This window comes from Dermacentor albipictus, chromosome 8, assembly GCF_038994185.2.
Source record: "Dermacentor albipictus isolate Rhodes 1998 colony chromosome 8, USDA_Dalb.pri_finalv2, whole genome shotgun sequence".
NCBI lineage: Eukaryota > Metazoa > Arthropoda > Arachnida > Ixodida > Ixodidae > Dermacentor > Dermacentor albipictus.
In genome coordinates this window covers 49,786,193-49,804,831 of record NC_091828.1, presented here as the reverse complement: position 1 = coordinate 49,804,831, position 18,639 = coordinate 49,786,193, and the positions used below count along the sequence as shown (strand labels likewise).

The 18,639-nt window shown below is 43.1% G+C and overlaps 1 protein-coding gene across 1 annotated transcript in view; it reads right to left on the bottom strand.

The window, feature by feature from the left end:
- LOC139049242 (zinc finger protein 271-like) overlaps positions 1-18,639 on the bottom strand; it is a 127,535-nt gene that overhangs the window by 55,919 nt on the left and 52,977 nt on the right. Inside the window, exon 4 of the mRNA XM_070524614.1 lies at positions 3,327-4,335. Coding sequence (XP_070380715.1) covers positions 3,327-4,335 — 1,009 coding nt within the window. The remainder of the gene's footprint in view (positions 1-3,326; positions 4,336-18,639) is intronic.

The window sequence follows — 18,639 nt, the reverse complement described above, 5'->3', positions numbered from 1 at the left end:
TTTGTTGTTTTCTTTGCTACGAGTGCTTTTCTTTGTTACTTTCGTTTGTTTGAAGCATCGGGTCGATGCTTTTTAAGAGGGGGGTAATGACACGTGTACTTATCTTTATCGGGCAACCACGTTTCGCCGCTTAACAACTGTAATCGCACAGCGAGGGACGCGCCTGCATGTATCCGACGTTTCTGGAAAGTTATCGACGCTGCTATCCGTGTGTCTGTTGTCGCCGAACCTTGTGTTATCAGATTTCATCGCGTGACACGAATGGTGTAGAACTTTGTGGAAGACACGCGGGTCCCATCAGGTAATCTGGAACATTCGACGACTGATCTATAAAAGCCGACGCGCTTGACCCGCTGATCAGTTTTTCCGACGATCGCCGACCGTGTTCGCCGCTATCGTTGTGCTATAAGTGTAGCCTGTTTTTGTGGGCACAGGTTCGCCCAATAAAAGCTAGTTTTGTATTCCACCGTATTGCTTCTTCACCGTCACTACCACGTGACAATATTGCCTTGCTTAGTAACTCAGGGGACCAACTGCAATGCACGCTCACTGACCTGGAGAGGCAAAGCCGAAGGTTGGGTCTAAAAATTAATCTGCAGAAAACTAAACTAATGTTTAACAGTCTCGGAAGAGAACAGCAGTTTACGATAGGTAGTGAGGCACTGGAAGTGGTAAGGGAATACATCTACTTAGGACAGGTAGTGACTGCGGATTCAGATCATGAGACTGAAATAATCAGAAGAATAAGAATAGGCTGGGGTGCGTTTGGCAGGCATTCTCAGATCATGAACAGGTTGCCATTATCCCTCAAGAGAAAAGTTTATAACAGCTGTGTCTTACCAGTACTCACCTACGGGGCAGAAACCTGGAGGCTTACGAAAAGGGTTCCGCTTAAATTGAGGACGATGCAACGAGCTATGGAAAGAAGAATGATAGGTGTAAGAACTGAGAAGAAAAGAGCTGATTGGGTGAGGGAACAAACGCGAGTTAATGATATCTTAGTTGAAATCAAGCAAATGAAATGGGCATGGGCAGGACACGTAATGAGGTGGGAAGATAACCGATGGTCATTAGGAGTTACGGAATGGACTCCAAGGGAAGGGAAGCGTAGCAGAGGGCGGCAGAAAGTCAGGTGGGCGCATGCGATTAAGAAGTTTGCAGGGACAACATGGCCACAATTAGTACATGACCGGGGTAGTTGAAGGAGTATGGGAGAGGCCTTTACCCTGCAGTGGGCGTAACCAGGCTGATGATGATGATGAACAGAAGTCGTTGGTAACTCCGTTAGACAGGATACCAGTAAGCTATCGCTGGAGACGAAAGGTCTGATCAAGAAACGCCAATGCATGAATGCCTCCAACCCTAGAGCCAGAAAACTGGCAGAACTTTCGAAGTTAATCAACAGGGGTATGACAGCTGACATAAGGAAGTATAATATGGATAGAATTGAACATGCTCTCAGGAACGGAGGAAGCCTAAAAGCAGTGAAGAAGAAACTAGGAACTGGCAAGAATCGGGTCTATGTATTAAGAGACAAAGCCGGCAATATCATTACTAATGTGGATGAGATAGTTCAAGTGGCAGAGGAGTTCTATAGAGATTTATACAGTACCAGTGGCACCCACGATGGTCAATTCTTGAGTAGCCTTTAGGGAATCCTGCCTGGTCATTTGGTAGACAGAAGTCTTAGGTGTTCCTGATTATATTTGCGATTACCTTAGTAAATACTTTGTAGGCAACGGACATTAAGCTGATCGTTCGATAATTTTTTCATATTTTTGGCATTCCCATTCTTATGGATTTAGATTATTCTGACGTTCTTCCAAGACTCCGGTATGCTCAAGGTCATGAGGCATTGCTTATACAGGGTTGCCAGTTTTTCTAGAACAATCTGCCCACCATCCTTCAACAAAGCTGCTGTAACCTGATTCTCCCCAGCTGCCTTCCTCGTTTGCATAGCTCCCAAGGCCTTCTTTACTTCTCCCGGTGTTACTTGTGGGATGTCAAATTCCTCTAGACTATTCTCTCTCACAGTATCTTCGTGGGTGCCACTGGTACTGTATAAATCTGTCTAGAACTTCTCAGCCACTTGAACTATGTTATCCACATAAGTAATGATATAGCCGGCTTTGTCTCTTGGCGCATACATCTGATTCTTGCCTATTCCTAGTTTCTTTTACACTGCTTTTAGGCAGCTTTCGTTCCTGAGAGCAGGCTCAATTCCATGATTATAGTTACCCCCCACACACATTATATATATATATATATATATATATATATATATATATATATATATATATATATATATATATATATATATATATAATATCACTTTAATATTATATTATTTATATTATAAAACAGCTAATGTTTTAAGTGTTCGAAGGTTACTAGAAAATATTTGGATTTACGAAGTGCCCATTCAAAGCATGAAATATTTGCACTAACTTATAATCAAAATAAAAACAGTTAATTCTTGGATTTATTATCTTAAGAACATGCCCTGTGCATAACTTTCTTCGTGAAGAAATTACTTGAGAGAGACAGGCACAACTGCAATTCACAAAGAATCTTTGCCAGTATGGATAAACATTGTTGGCCCAATTTTCTGCCCTCTGTGCACAAATGTATTATACTGTGCAGGTGTCACTGTATACTCGATTCAATCTGTAAATTTTATAGAAATATTTTTAGAGATATATATGTCACATCAGTGCTTATACAAATGCTGACACATATCTTGATGTAATATGTAGGAATCAATAAGGCATGGAGGACTTGACATTTGACTCAAGACGTAAATTACTCTTGTAAATAAGTTCTAAGAGCCTTCTGTGCTAATAATGAACTTCCCAATTGCCACCACTCAACCTCTCTTGCAGCCCTCGATAGGATAAAATACTGACATGACTATATGGCATGCTGTCATTCAGGTACTCAAATACCAAGAACAGACAATAAATTCTCATTAAACACAGGATTTTATTTGGTGCTCCGATGAAACAGACAATGGAAAGCTAAGTTATTGAACAATCAACTGCTCTAAAAAAGTACCCATTTGCAAAATAGAAGTATGAATAGAATAAAATCAAACGTATCTCACATCTGCTACACATGCTCAGATGCTACACATCTGTAGATTTGTAATTTGTAGTCTAGTTCAACATAGTTGTTGACCTACCCTCCATATTGTGCTCCATGGTGCTGTGCTCTCCGCTTATGTCTCCTCAAACTACGAGACGGCATAAAGGACACGGAGCAGACAGTGCAACTGTATGGCCGGTCACCTGTATGAATGCGTTGGTGTACCTTCATTGCTCCCTTACAGGAGAAACTCTGAAGGCATAGAGGGCACTGGTACGTTTTCACCTGAGTGGGTGTGCAGGTGCTCATTCAGGCGGTTCTTTTGCGAGAAACTCTGAGAGCATGAAGTGCACTGATATGGCTTGTCGCCTGTGTGGGTGCGCAGGTGGGACTTCATCCTAGCCTTTTGCGAGAAGCTCTTAAGGCATGACGGGCACTGAAATGGCTTCTCACCTGTGTGCGTACGTAGGTGTTCGTTCAGGCCGAACTTTCGCGAGAAGCCCCGAGAGCATGAAGGGCACTGATATGGCTTCTCCCCTGTGTGGGTGCGCAGGTGGTTTTTCAGGTTGTTCCTTAACGAGAAGCTCTGAAGGCATGAAGGGCACTGATATGGCTTCTCACCTGTGTGGGTGCGCAGGTGTTCGTTCAGGCGGAACTTTTGCGAGAAGCACCGAGAGCATGAAGGGCACTGAAATGGCTTCTCACCTGTGTGGGTGCACAGGTGTACCTTCAGGTGGATCCTTTGCGAGAAGCTCTGAGAGCATGAAGGGCACTGATATGGCTTCTCGCCTGTGTGGGTGCGCAGGTGGTTTTTCAGGCTGGTCCTTACTGAGAAGCTCTGAAGGCATGAAGGGCAATGATATGGCTTCTCGCCTGTGTGGGTGTGCAGGTGTTCGTTCAGGCGGAACTTTCGTGAGAAGCCCAGAGAGCATGAAGGGCACTGATATGGCTTCTCACCTGTGTGGGTGCGCAGGTGGGACTTCATGGTAGTCTTTTGCGAGAAGCTCTTAAGGCATGACGGGCACTGAAATGGCTTTTCACCTGTGTGGGTGCGCAAGTGGATTTTTAAGTCACTCTTTCGTGAAAAACTCCGAGAGCATGAAGGGCACTGATACGGCTTCTTGCCAGTAGGGATGTTGGCATGTGCATCCAGATGAAACAACTTATCAGCGTCGTAGTCACATTGGTGAAGGAATCCTTGCTTTGAGTTGTCACATGTGGCAGTTGATGGAGAAACAGGAGGCCTTGATGCTGTACAAATAAAACAAAAGTAATTAAAAATAGCATAAAATGCCACAAAGAAAACAGGTGCTGAATTTAATTACAAGCTTTCTTTTCTTGGGGGGGGGGAGACCTTGAGGGTGATTTCAAGTATGATTAAACAAAGAAATTTTGACGGTCCTTTTAAATTTACTCAATAGTTCTGCATTTGAATGTTTGACGATGCTGTTTGTGATGTCCGCCTAGAACAGAAATTATTTTTTACAAAGGCGTAAAATTAGAAAGTGAGAGAACGTGGAGTGTTCGAAGATTTTCACGCATTTCCAGGAACCTTAGCGAACAGTTTAAGAATGTTTTGAGCCAGCTTGCTCTCTGATCCTTAATGAGCACTTGAGGCCAGGAGGCCTCAAGTGCTCTTTCGCTCTGCTGTGCATAACCGTGTAGCCAAGCACCCGCACGAAAGGGAGAGGTCAGTGGAGAAGTGCAATAGTGCACTGCTGCTTGTGCACAGGTGCGCAGCTACGTGTGGCGCTGAGATAGACCACTGTTGCTCGAATACATATTCAACGCAGCGATGTGGGAATTTTAAACTGCTGCGGTGAGTCAGTGTAGAACCCTGGGGAAAGTGATGCACTCGGCACGCAACGGTTGGGTATTTTTTGGTTTTGTGGACAAATCTGGTTCGTGATATCTATTGGTAGGACAATTTCACGTCCTTAAAATGAGGTTTTAAATACGAGAATCTCAATGGGGATTTTACAGAGAATTTAATGTACTTCGCTGTATCGATTATTTTTTTATATCCCGCTTCGTTAAAAGGTTTGAGCATTCGTTAATTACTAAACGTAATATAGTGACTCGTACAGAGGAGGAATCAATGACAACGAATTTGGGGAGAAGGGAGTTTCTACATAGAGGAATGGAAAGATCGAGGTGTCACCCAGGAAATAATGAGTTTAAATAGTCGAGAACCTTGCCCTGAAGTGTAGCTTTGTGGCAGCGTATAAGATTTTTGGCAGCACACTGTGCTGTCAAAAAGACGTACCTCAAATAGAAATTCCTGTAATCCCTACCCCAAGCCTGACCTTACTCTTAGATTTACAACTTTTGGAGCGAGCTACAGGTGCAAAAATATGGCAACTTTTTTTAGCGATATTGCCAATCTTCATCTGCGAAAACTACTTGCTAATTGGGTTTTTCTCAGTACCGGCCTTATAGGCTTAACAAAATATGACAACATCTTCAGTTGCAGTTTTGTTCAAAGAGGAACAATTTGACATGCACTCTACTCATTGCGCTCAGCTCAGGCGTCGTCTGCGAGAACATCTGAATAATGGCATAAGTCAGTGCCGCAGTCACGAGCCAAGAAACGACTGCATAACCTGGGAACCGGCACACAAGACCGAAGTATGTCTCTCCTATTACGGCACAGAGTAAAACAAAGACTCACAGACATTCTGGTTCAAGGTTTTACAATTTCTCTAACTGTGAAATCGTTTATTGAAGCAACAGATCAAATAGATAGTTGTTGTTGCCTTCAATAATTCCCGAAGTCATATATTACTGTGAGTGATGTCACGGCATTGTAGGAGACATAGGCGCACCCTTGAGGTTAACCTTGACTCATTGGCTAAGAATGCGGCAATTTGCGGTGTAATATATTGCGGGGTAATACTGCGCAAAGCCACGCTTGTGGAAGGCGCTATAATGGCAGAAGTGCCAATGACGTGGCTTCTCCCCATGCTGTTGCACTTGTGTGCAATGAGTGCATCTATCGCATAGTCACAACTGTCACAATAGTTTAGGCAGCTCTGCTGTAATTCCTTGTGCTTGACAATTCGTAAGAAGCCGTTAGATATGCTTCTCAGTCCACAGAAGCACAGGAAATTGAATCGGAAGATTACATGTTTTTACAACAAAAAATTATAGCGAAAATCCTAAACGATCTTAACATCAGGCTCATTCTTCACTTATGCCAAATGAGCAAAGTTCACAGTTCATGGAGAAAGTTAAGTTTATTTACTACAGGCATACATAGTAGAAAGAGATAACTGGAGTTGCATCGCCATACTTTGGTAACATTTGTTTAATATAAGATGCCCATATAAAGCAAAATTAAGCCTCTTCTCTGCACAGTGAGGTTTTGGTAAACCACAGTTAGTGCTATTCACTGGCTTTCCTTAAATGAATCTTCAGGTTCACTCCTTAGTTATCATACTTGAAAAGTTTCTGTTTGAAAGATTGAAAGTTTATCGCGATTCACTTTTCACATACAGCATTCAAACATGCATCACCACATCAGGGGGGAGGCTAAAGGCTGTGTGTGCCTGACGAGGCCTGCCCTCCTGGTAGTGACAACCAATGCATTTGAGACGGCAACATGCTTCCATGTGCGGCAGCATCAGAATCACACCAAAAAAGAACATCCACAATTCTGCACAGTACAAAAACATTTCAGCATAACCTATCATTTAACTACAGCTGTGAAATAGAGCACCACATAGCACTAAAAAATAAATAAGTAATCACCCACATCAGGAGCACAATAGGTCGATGTTGTGTGTAATATCCCTCCAGAAATAAGGTTTCCAAAGAGCTCCAGCCACAAGTGAAGGTGCGAGGCGAAATCCGGCAACACTGCTGCGCGCGGTTGTACCCCGACTCTCTATTCCCCCCGGCCGCGCTTCGCTGCGCCGCTCATTCTTGGCTCAGCAGCCGTCCGATATGGAGGTTCCCATTGGTGAACCCGCCAAGTGCAAGATTTATTCCGTAATTCGCTTTTTGCCTGCCAAAGGGACTCCACCCGTGGATATTCATCGTCAGTTAACACAGGTGTATGGCGACATGTGTATGTCCGTTCAACACGTCTGAAAGTGGTGCAGGGACTTTAGTGCCGGTCGGAAGGAAGTCCACAATGAAGAATGGAGTGGAAGACCGTCAGTTTCGGAGGAGGTTATTGAGATGGTCCAACGCGAACTGCTTCAAAACAGGAGAATCTCCGTCCGTTAACTTGTTGCTCCGATTCCTAGGAGTTCTTACGATACAGTGACAGAACTGGGGTATCACAAGGGTTGTGCTCGATGGGTACCGTGGCTATTGACATCAGACCACAAGGAGCAATGCCTCGACTGTGTTCGCCAGTTTCTTTAAAAGTGTCAAGAAGATAAGGAAGTATTCTTGGATTCCATTACTACGGGAGACGAAACGTGGGTGTTTGATTTCCCTCCCGAAAGGAAACAAAAATCCAAACGGTGGTGTCACTCAGAGTCACCAGTCGCAAAGAAGTTCAAACAAGTTCTTTCTGCTGGCAAACTCATGGCCAGTGTTTTGGGGGATCGTAAGAGAATACTGCTGATCGATTTCATGGAACGTAGTGCAACAATCAACTCAGACAGTTATTCTGCAACACTGAGAAAACTCAGGCAAGCTATCCAGAACCGTCGGCGAGCCCGACTCAGAGCCGCTGCTTTCGACAACGTTCGACCTCTCGTCTCCCGTAAAACCCTGGAACTTTTCACAAACTTTGAGTGAACTGTCATGCCCCACCTACCATACAGTCCAGCCCTTGCGTGTAGCGATTATCACTTGAACGTTTGAGTGGCCAACGCATCAGAAGCGACGATGAAGTCAAAGAAGAGCTGAAACGCTTCCTTAATGATTTGGCGGCGGAGTTCAACGACATTGGGAGACAGAAAATGGAGCACTGTCTACAAAAATGCGTAGAAAAAGATGACGATTATGCAGAAAAATAGAGCAAAGTTTCATCTTTCAAATGGTGTAAACATCTATGAGAATAAACAATATTGTCTATTTCTAACATTCATGGGTACCTTATTTCTGGATGAACTCTTAATAGATCCATAATTCATTCTTTGTAAAGTATTTTACAAGGGAACTCATGATTTAGATTTTCGCTTGCTTTATCATTCAAGAAAGTTATGATGCTATGTTCAAAGTTCAGAAGACCACAGTTAGTTGTAGCCTCAGGAGTCCTGCAAGAAACATATCGCTGTTGAGAAACATCACTAGGCTGTGCATGTGAACAAAACCTAAGGTTAGGTTTGCTGTGGATCAAGTAATAAGCCTATATTATATACTATATTATAATATATTATATAATAACTAATATAATATAATTAAATATATATTATATCATATATTATAAGCTTTAATATATGTATCAGACCAACTGAGAGTGGTGTATTGGAACGCAAGTAATTAATATGCTCAATCAAGATTAACTGTTCACTAAATACCAGTCCAAGAAAACGCATTGAGCTCACACATTCTATTTTTTGCTTTCTTAAACTGATGACAGGATCGAAGGGCAGAATTCTATATTTAGTTTTAAGGACAATAAATATTAAATATTGTGTTGTGCACATTTAGCTGAAGCTTGATCATGTTCAGAGAAATATTTGTTTGCATTTACTAGAGTGTTCAAGAAGTTGTGACTGCAGAAAGATATGTTAGTGTCATCTACACACAAAACTATATCAGCTGACCTAGGTATACCGATATCACTATGAACTAGGAGAAGCAAGGGCCCTAGAATGCAGTCCTGTCGAACAACCGTGGAACATATGCCAAAAGTAGATGGGTTACAGTTTACGACTGTGCTGCACTGTATTATACACGATAAGTAACTTCTGGGGAATTCTCATGCTTCTTGCACTTCAATGTATCAGTAATGGCCATTTTTGTTCGATTAAGCGTATTTTTTGCAATAATTTCATTATTACGTAACAGCTAGCGTTCTACAATTGTTCAATATAAGGAATAATTCGATGCAAACATGTTCGACATTTATTCAGGTTTGACTTTACACATGAGAAGTCAAATTCTTCATCCTTGCACGACAAATAAATTTGGTTAGTGCCGACACCTAGGGCATATTATACCGCGCAGTCTCTTTCTTATAGTCTTGCAGTATTATTAAATAAATTAAACAAAAAATTTTTTGACCCCTTTCAGCATTCAAGTCATGCTATTAAGCGATTTTTTCTTAGCAAACTTACGTGATATTGCACTCAGTTTAAAGCTATACCGCTTTTGTTTTTTTTTGTTTCCCCATATTATGTTATTTGTTTATTTTATTGCCTATGTCTTGTGCTGCAATGCGTAGCGTTGCTTCTTACGAAGTGTTTTGTTACCTTGTTTCAGTGTTTATTTGGGAAATTGAAAATTGCTGCCTGTGTACTGTACTGCCAAGTTGATAAAGGGGGCAGGACCTCTGTCAAGCTTACGAGCTTCTAGTCTTGTCTCATTCTCTGTCCAAGAGAAAAGTAAAGACTGAATTGAATTGAATACTGTGCCGCTTCGTAAATAACATGTAGAAACCCGTTGGTCCCATTAGGCTCCTAAACCATTGCTGAAAACACAACTAAGGGGCATAATTTAATGCTTTGGTGTGAGGAAAAGTCTTAAAATATATGCACCACAACATTGTCATTTTTATTTTCCAAAAACGGGATTATATGCATTTACTAAAGACGTATCTGTATGTGTACAACCCGTAAGACGGCATGTTATTGGTATGTTCATTTGTGCAGCAACTGATGCTAGAAGATAACCCTTTAAGAAAGATCTCACGTTATAGTTGTAAACCTTAAATGGGCTGTTACAAACTTGTTTTCTGTATCGAGGTTATACAGTTCATAGCACAGATCTATGCTTTTTAGCTAGAACACAAAGGAACGCCCGATACTTTTCTTGCCTCTGTTGTTTTCTTCTACTCGATACCCCAGCCTTCTCAAGGTGTCTCTTCCTAAATTGCTCAGCTTGAGTCTCTGGAGTTGGCTTCTTCCATGAGCTCCCGCCAGCTTTTGTCACGTGTTGTGGATTATGATGCTACTGGCACATGCCATTTCAAAACAGCTTTTGCAGCCGCTAGAAATCCATTTTGGACCAGTAAACAGACATATACCGACACACGAGTGCCAGCAACGCGTACCTACGGCGTCAACAAAAGGCGTCTTCTGCGGGGTCCGCGATTCGCGTGGCTAACGCAGTAGTAGACGCCGCGGTTGTCTCCATCTTGTACGGAGCGGCGGAAAAGGAGGACATCGAGGCACCCTAGCAGCCGCCGGAGAAGAACGCTCCTCCTCCCTCGCCTGACTCCCATGCCTCACGCGCGCTCGCGTGCGCGCCGCTCCTCCTTCCATGCTAGGATCGACCCGATCCTAACATTTCATTTCGCGCAGCATAGCGCCGCGTTGCTATTTTTATACTCTGCTTTTCTTCTGAACTCTTTCTCCCTCATCTAGGCGAAGCTGCGCACGTCAAGAGAAACACATCGTGCTTCTAGCAGCTCCACTGTAAAATTGTTCATGACCTTGACATCTGTGACGCTGAGCCCATCATCAGAAGTGGTACAGTCATTTCACACTTCAGTGCAAGTCCTTGCGCTGGCAAAAGGCCTAGTTTGCGCACGAGAAAACCCTTTTGGCACAGAGTCCGATGGACGTGTGCTTACCATATACCATGCAAATTTTAACTGATATAGTTCATGCGTTATCGAAACGGGTTTGCACGAGGCTTACCTTATAAGCAAGGTCTGGAAATACTGCGGTGCTTCTCCACACCGCAACGCGCAAAGGGTGCTACAGATGGGTTCGTCGATACGGCGCAGAGAAGGAACCACAGAAAGATCATCATCAAAAGCATGTTTATTAACCCATGATGCAACACAGCACGACAGCCTCGGCTTGTGCACAAAGGCTTACCGCAAGGACGATCATTACGCGCACCGGCACTTAACATGACATCACGCAATATACTCGTGTCATGCCAGGCACATTAGGGAGTTTTTGAATAAGGGTGGCAAAGGATTCGCAGCCGCAAGAAAAATAGTATCAACGCCACTGCGCATGCGCGAGCAGCGAACAGGGTTTTGCATTTGCATCGGTGACTATTTCAATGAAATAGCACAGCGACCCAAGCTCGACGCAAAACTTTTCCTTCAACAAACATGCCGTCACCCATCGAAGTTGTGACTCTGGCTGTGTACCACATTTAACCTCATTCATTAAGAACATCTCAAACTGCGCACCACGCGGGACTCTGATGGCAGCGGCTCTATTGCAAAGCGCCGCTTTCACCCATAAACATAACAAAACCTTAACTTTATTCCTAAATTGTGATATCCCCCTTCGTCGAACCCCACGGTACCACGCAGGTTCGATGAACACCGAAATAAAGAGGCATCAATACGGTAGTGGCCTTACATTGCACTTCCGTCAGAAAAAGTGCGTATGACGAACAGGACGGTTCCGATAAATCCATGGAGTATGGAGGGGACTCTGCTTCCTTCTATAATGATAATGATAACGTGCTGTTGGTTCTGACTTCAATCTTTCGAGCGACGGAAGGAAGGATTCGCTCTTATGCATACTTTGGCGCAGGCTCAGCAAATTTTTTGGCTAAAATGCCGTTTTTGCGCAAGATGGCGCGAAGGCGTGCACTCGGTGCTGTTTGGTGCTATTGGCGCAAGTTTTCCACCACGTGTCAAGCTGGAAATGTCGAACACAATTCTATACAGCGTCTGAAACTGATCACAATTTTACATTGGTCATAAGAGGGAGCAGCACAGAGCCTTCCTAGGCGCCAGTGCAATTGCTCTCTGCAGCCTGAAAAGCGACGCTGTCCTGTTGCCCATGCAGCCCGAACAGGTTGGGGTGGAAGGCATTCAAAATAGACAAAAGTCCAAAGATAAAACCACGGGACGATACAGGTTCAATTGGGGAAGCTTCATTTGGTACACTGCAATGTTGTAACACAGCTGCTGGTCTTCGCCATACCACTTTGATGGTGTGCAGAAACTGTGCTTGAGGACCAAGCCTCGTTTTGAAAAAGTCAAGGAACACTTGCGGCATAGGGTGGGCGTAGATTTCTCATATTTTGCTGAAATGTAGCAGGATTCGGTGCAATCAGTGGGGCGGTAGCACCACTGTGTGAATACCTAAGCTTAGTAGCTTTTCCGTTTTTTTAGCCATTGTTTCGCCATCTATAATGCTGAATTTATTCTGAGTCAAAATTATTTAGCTGAAGACACACTCTAAGTGTGTAAAAAAAAGTTATGTCAGCGTGGACAACATGAATCACGCAGAAACATCAGCGTTCATGGATCCATCTTTAATCTTTCGCACAGCTGAATGCCACCATGGTGGTATCGTTCGAAAGATCAGTGTTTCACCTTTTCGTTCCCACACTCCTCACACAAGAGCAAGTGCAAGAACAAAAAAAATCAGGTGAAGGTCTGACAAATTTTGCATGGCAAGGGGCCCTGCTAATGGCTCACCACACCAGCAAGCTGAGAGAGGCCTCATAATTGGCTGTTGCTACGGCAACAGTGCAACAATGCTCTAGTTGGCATTGACAGGCTTGCTTCCAAGTTGGTCCACCATTTCTTCTTTGATCACACCATCATTTTACAAGCAGCATTTCTTCGATGCTTGTTTTGAGAAGTTCGAAACCGGATCACTTAAGGAAAGCAAAGTACGATCATTATCTGATTGTAAGCAGAGAAAGAGAAAGCGCTTGTCGCAACTATCAGAAGAGCCATTCACCAGATCGTGCCGCACAGCAGAAGTCTTAGAAGCATCATGCAATTCCATATCACGTTGGCAGTTTAGCTCTAGCAAAGCAAACTGCCCCATGTCATGGTGTCGCGGACTACATAACAATGCACACATAGCACACGTGGCGTTTCACTTGGCAAACCATACAGGACCATAGAGGGTGCACAGGCGCTTACCCTTGGAAGTCTTTGAAAAGTCACGGGTTCTTGCAGCCTAATTCTGTTTAGTGACTAGGTGCATAACGTCACCGTTAGTGGAGACAGTGCATTTGCAGAACCTAGAAACGCAAAACGCAGCACAGCGTCTGCTACATGCAGTTCGTGTTCAACACAACGTGGATCTCGTGCGCATATTCTCATGCGCTCTCGTGAGCTTTGCTGTGCGATTCGTTTTCACACTTCGAAAATGAATGCTGCTTCATACTAGCAGGAAATTTAACCACCTTTGTCAAAAAGAATCCAACTGAGGTGCCTTACGATTGAATGAACTGATTTCAATACATTTGGTTTCTTTTCGTTCAGCAAAAGGTGAGCTTCATTCTAAAGCTTTTCTTTTCGCCATAAGCACAACAGCTAAAGTTCCTGACACTTGCGAATTTTGAGTGAGATTTTCTAGGCATTTTTGTGTGTGCGTGTGTGTGAGGTGCCTCTGCGTTGCAGATGTCTTAAGGATGTCTCTATGAACGGATTTAAGCAAGCTTGATATTATTTTTTTTTCACTAAGAACCCAATTATAGGCTAAAGCTTTCTTTCTTTGATAACCTTGGCACATTATTAATCAGGTGATATGCAATCTAATTCGAGCAAGGTAACTTCTTATCTCCAATGTCGAAAAGTTTTTAATCAATAGTAAAATTGCACCTATGTTTTATCAGCTTTAACCTCTGTGGTGGACCTTTGAGAATAACCATATATTTCTGATACATTAATTTTTCGAATAAATTATTATAACAAACCGTGAGAAATCATCTAATTGCAATCTGGCATTTCGTCATATATACTTATCTAGGTCACATACTTTAAATCTGTTTGTCCAGTTGAAATTCCATTCAGTGATACACCTGCTTACCAATGTTCATTAAGATAAGATGATAAATAAGAAATGAAGACTTTTTAGGAAGCTCACCACTTTTTTAACAGGAGTCAAACAACTGGAAGTCTATTGGTAGGCAAATGGCGAAGGTGGTTCCAGTCCATAAATCAGGCAATGTGCACTGTCCTGAGGACTACCACCTTATCTCATGGAGCAGCATTCCATGCGAACTTTTAGAACATGCAATATATTCTCACCCCATCATCCTTCTGGAAAGTAACTCATTCTTTTATCCATTTCAGCAGGGTATTAAAAGAATACATTCATGTGATAACAAAATTTGTTTCATCAATGATTGGTTCATTATTTGAGATCAAGGACATTATGTTGAGTGCTTTCAAGGCCTGTAGCCAATACAGAATGGAATGTTAACAAAGCAAAATAATGCACAGATAATTATCGAAATGAAATGTATCAGGCAATAGTGTCAGACTGATGTTTTGGATGAATGCGCGTCTGGTATTTGAACGGCGGAAGTAGGAAGGCGGTTCCAGTCAACACTTGTGTGGGGCAAGAAAGATTCATGGTACCTGTTCGTTTGGTGGCTGGCACGGAAATTTTATGTCTGTTTTCTTCAGTACATTGTTGGAGTGATAGACCTTGGGGAATAGGCAAAGGCGAGCAAATTTGTGGCTTTATGAAATATGGCAGTTTGTTTCCTTTTCGTGCATGTTATGCTGGAATAGCGTGAATTGTTCGATAAAGTAAGGTCAATTGCTCGATTTTGGAATTTTTAAGTGCAAGGTTTAGCTATGTTTAATTTTTATCCCAAATGACAGATGTGTGTTTAGTTTTGAGCGAACTAGGTTTTCATAGTGTCAGTGCTTTCCGAAGAAAATGAAAAATTACAACCTAGATATTTGAATATGCGATTACCATTAGTAGTGAAATAAAGATGCATATTGCCCGACAGATAATTAATTATGCGAAGGTCAGGACATTTGTGGGCGATAACTTATGATAGCAGTGTCATTCAGAAGTATGTATGGATTGCAGTTGTTTACAGTATGTGATATGCACATCGATTTACACTTCTCAGTGTTACGTTTATTTATCCATTTGCTACACCGGAGTGACACATTATTCAGATCCCTATACCACGTATTTGAATCACCAAGGTTAGTGATCTTGCGGTAGATTACACAGTCATCTCCGAACAGATCAATTAACGATTTCACAGTTAGGAAGATCATCAATGTAAATCAAGAATGGCAAGAGCAGCAAGATGGATCATTGTGGCACTTTGGGTGCAACTGGTGAATAAGTAGATGAGCAGTTATTGGCTGCGACATACAAGTTTGATGGGAAATTCCTTTACCAAGACGACACATTTGCTTGAATATTAAGCTGCTTAAGTATAAGGGCACGTATAATATGACTACATAGTGAAGATTAAGCTTTGAGCAAATGTAGAAATATCACACACATTTTTTGGGTACAAAATGTCTTACAACAAGATTAACATGAGCTGCAAATTCTGGCACAAAAAAAGCTCGCCCAAGAAATCAACATTTACTGCACTTCCCTCAAAGCCACTGAAGGCCTCGTCCTCTGACGCACTGTAAAAAAATGCAGCTACATCAGCCTGCAGCATTGTTGGGTTACATTCATCAGCTTCCAAATAACCTTGAGGCGAATTTTTTAGCACTTTGAAACCTGTCACTGGCACAGCCTCGGCAGCATGGCGTGCTGAAGAGGTACAGGGGCGGCCACTGCTACCGGGAACACTGGAGCTCGTGGCAGCCCTCCGTGCAGTGCCACCAACTGCGCCTCATGAAGTTGCGACAGACGACTCGCCATAGCAGACAACTCGCCGGGCTTTACGCAAATCGCTTTGCTTGTGCATGCGCCGGAAGACATCATGAGGCGCCGGTGGCGGGGCTCTTCGCATAGTCATGCCTCCCGTATTCCCGCTAGCATTGGTCGCGACTTTACATACACAAACAATGATCACATCATGCCTGCTTGAAAACATGCAAAAAAGGTTTAATGGTGACTGGAAGCTGAAGGTACTAAGACTATTGCTCAACTGCTGAAACTTCCCACATGGGCAACTGATGATGATGATGTTAACAAAGTGCTGCTTGCTTAGTTCGAAGGCGCCAATGCAAAAATCGTACGTGCTCACAATATAGGACGAGTTTGTTGCTGGATCCAACCTCCCTAGCTCTTCGAGACATTTACTGTCTACGAATATTACAGCAAATGTAGTGCTGACTAACGATTCTGTTCTGTGCAGCAGTGGTTTATTAAGGGTTCGCAAAAGCATTTTCAGGGTCCACAGAGCCCTTGCGCGCAAGTTGAATTCAAGAGTTCATTGTGCAGTGCATCACACCTTTTGTAGGACTATGCAAGATGGTGCTTGCCAACCATGGTAATTAACCAGAGGAGTCCATATCATTACTGCTACTACATATATGGCGTTTGGCACGGGCCAGGAAACCTTTCTCTTGGCAGGGTTGACAAAGTCCATGTTCACAATCTGGTCACACTATCACCTAGCGGCTAGTTACGAGGGTACAAAAGTTTGAGGATAGAAAGTCTGGGTGTATGAAAACAAGCGTCAAGGCAAGCTGTAATGCATTTGGTGTGGCGAAATTCTTGCATAAAGCTCCCTTTGATTGAACCAAGCTAGCCTGCCACCGGACACAGCACCCAGCCTATCAAGACAAGGACCTCGACTTCTTTAAAACTGTAAAAAAAAAATGCCTTGAAAATGTAAAATTTTGAGAAATCAACTATATCACTGTACATCCCTTCATCAAAATTTCCCAATTTTTTGTTTTCGGGCTATGTGAATTTTCGCATCATCCCAAGAGACTCATACAGATTCTGCTGTAAATATTCGCACTCCTGAAATGTATTGCAGCTTTCTTAGATATTATTTTTGCACTTGTTTACAGTAACCGACCAATTTGAGATTGGCTCCAGAAAATCGGGCATACCGAAAAAATGAATTCACAGAAAAAAATATTAATTTATTTAAAGAGCGGCTTAAACTCGTGAATATATTTCTGTGATGTACTATGTTGTCACACCAATAAATCAGCTTGCACATTGACAGGGTGTCATTCTCATTGTAAACAGCCGAAAGCACCATGCAGGCTCGCGTCAGTACAGAGCTAGTTGGCAACAGTCATTAGCTCCTCAATGCGGGAGTACAACTCATCTTCTTACAGCACCTGACAAACTACTTTGTCGTTAGTAAGTACAGCACAGAAGTAGACCTCGTTTGCAGCATTGGTGAACTGCTCCAGCGTCATTTCTATAAGCAAATGCTCGATGAAGTCAGTCGGTAAAGTCTACTGATCAGGTTGCTAAAGCTGCAATCATTGCATGACGATAGCATTTCATGTTGAATCATGAAAGCTGCGTGGCTCCAGACTGTGTTTTCAGTCAGGGCCTCCATGCATCCAAAGGCATGCTGACTGCAGAGATAAAGTCAACATTGTAGCGTATGTCACTGTCCACACATACCCCCACAATATAAAGCACACATGACCAATGGAGCTGCTTGAGAGTCCGGATAATCCCTTAGTCCATTGGCTGAAAGAGTGATGTTGCGTTTGGCGACAAGAATTCCACTTGTGTAGTTTTGAGGCCGTTGACATGGCTATGTGCAACGCAGTTGCCCATTGCTATTAGAAATTTGTGTCCTTGGCACTCCAACCTCCTCCCCAGCTTCTATAATGCACTCTTTAAATAATGCTACATTATCCACACTTTCTTGTTGGCTTCATACAGCACTTGAACATGCGCTCTCTAAAAACATCTCGAATTCTTTGATTTACTGATAACAAGCATCGGAACCTTTTCAGTTCCCAGAGTATTGCTGCCGAGGGGAAAGGTCAGCTGTTCCTTGCTGTGCTTGCCACGGTGGCAAGGGACTCCAGTGAACGCAACGGGTTCTTCAGGTAGCAACGTATAAAAGAAACCAGTTTCATCACAGTTAAATGCGTCTCTGGACATGAACCTATCTGGACGATAACTTTCAGCAGCCGACTCATCTACAGCGGCACTTTCACAACAGATCTTAAAGGTTAAGTTGCTTCTTTGCCTAATATTTCGGACCCAGCCATTACTGCATTTAAAACCCTCAATGTATATCTGAAGTGTCAGGGTTACTGGCGTTTGATTTAAAGCATCACCGGACACCGACACTTGCACAGCGATCGTGGCTTTCAGCCACATCAGAATAGCTTCCTCACATTCTGGGTGGGAACTTTAGCTGACATTCTTCTGCCAGGATCCAGTAAATTTCTTGTCAGGTTCCAAAACCATCACTTCGTTGCTAACGTAATCTGATACTATTTGCTTCAAGATTTCTAAATCTTCTGCGACGTCCACATGCGACCGGCCACTTAACACTTTCCTGATAACGTTACCTTACTATCCTGTCCTAAACCTGCTATAATTTCCTTACTTTGAAGTTTGTTTGAAGTTGTTTATTTGTCGAGCTGGAGGTGGACGACGGAAGCGCTGTCAGCGCCATTGTTACCAGCTGTGATGAAACCACTAAAGACTATCGGCTGCTTAATCGGCTAAGCCTAGTGTCGCAGTAAGAAGCTGAAGAGAACCGCAATGCGCACGAGAGGCGATAAAAACAGTACCACTGACCATAAGCACCGACTACGGGGGGGGGGGGGGGGTTCCAGTGCCCTAG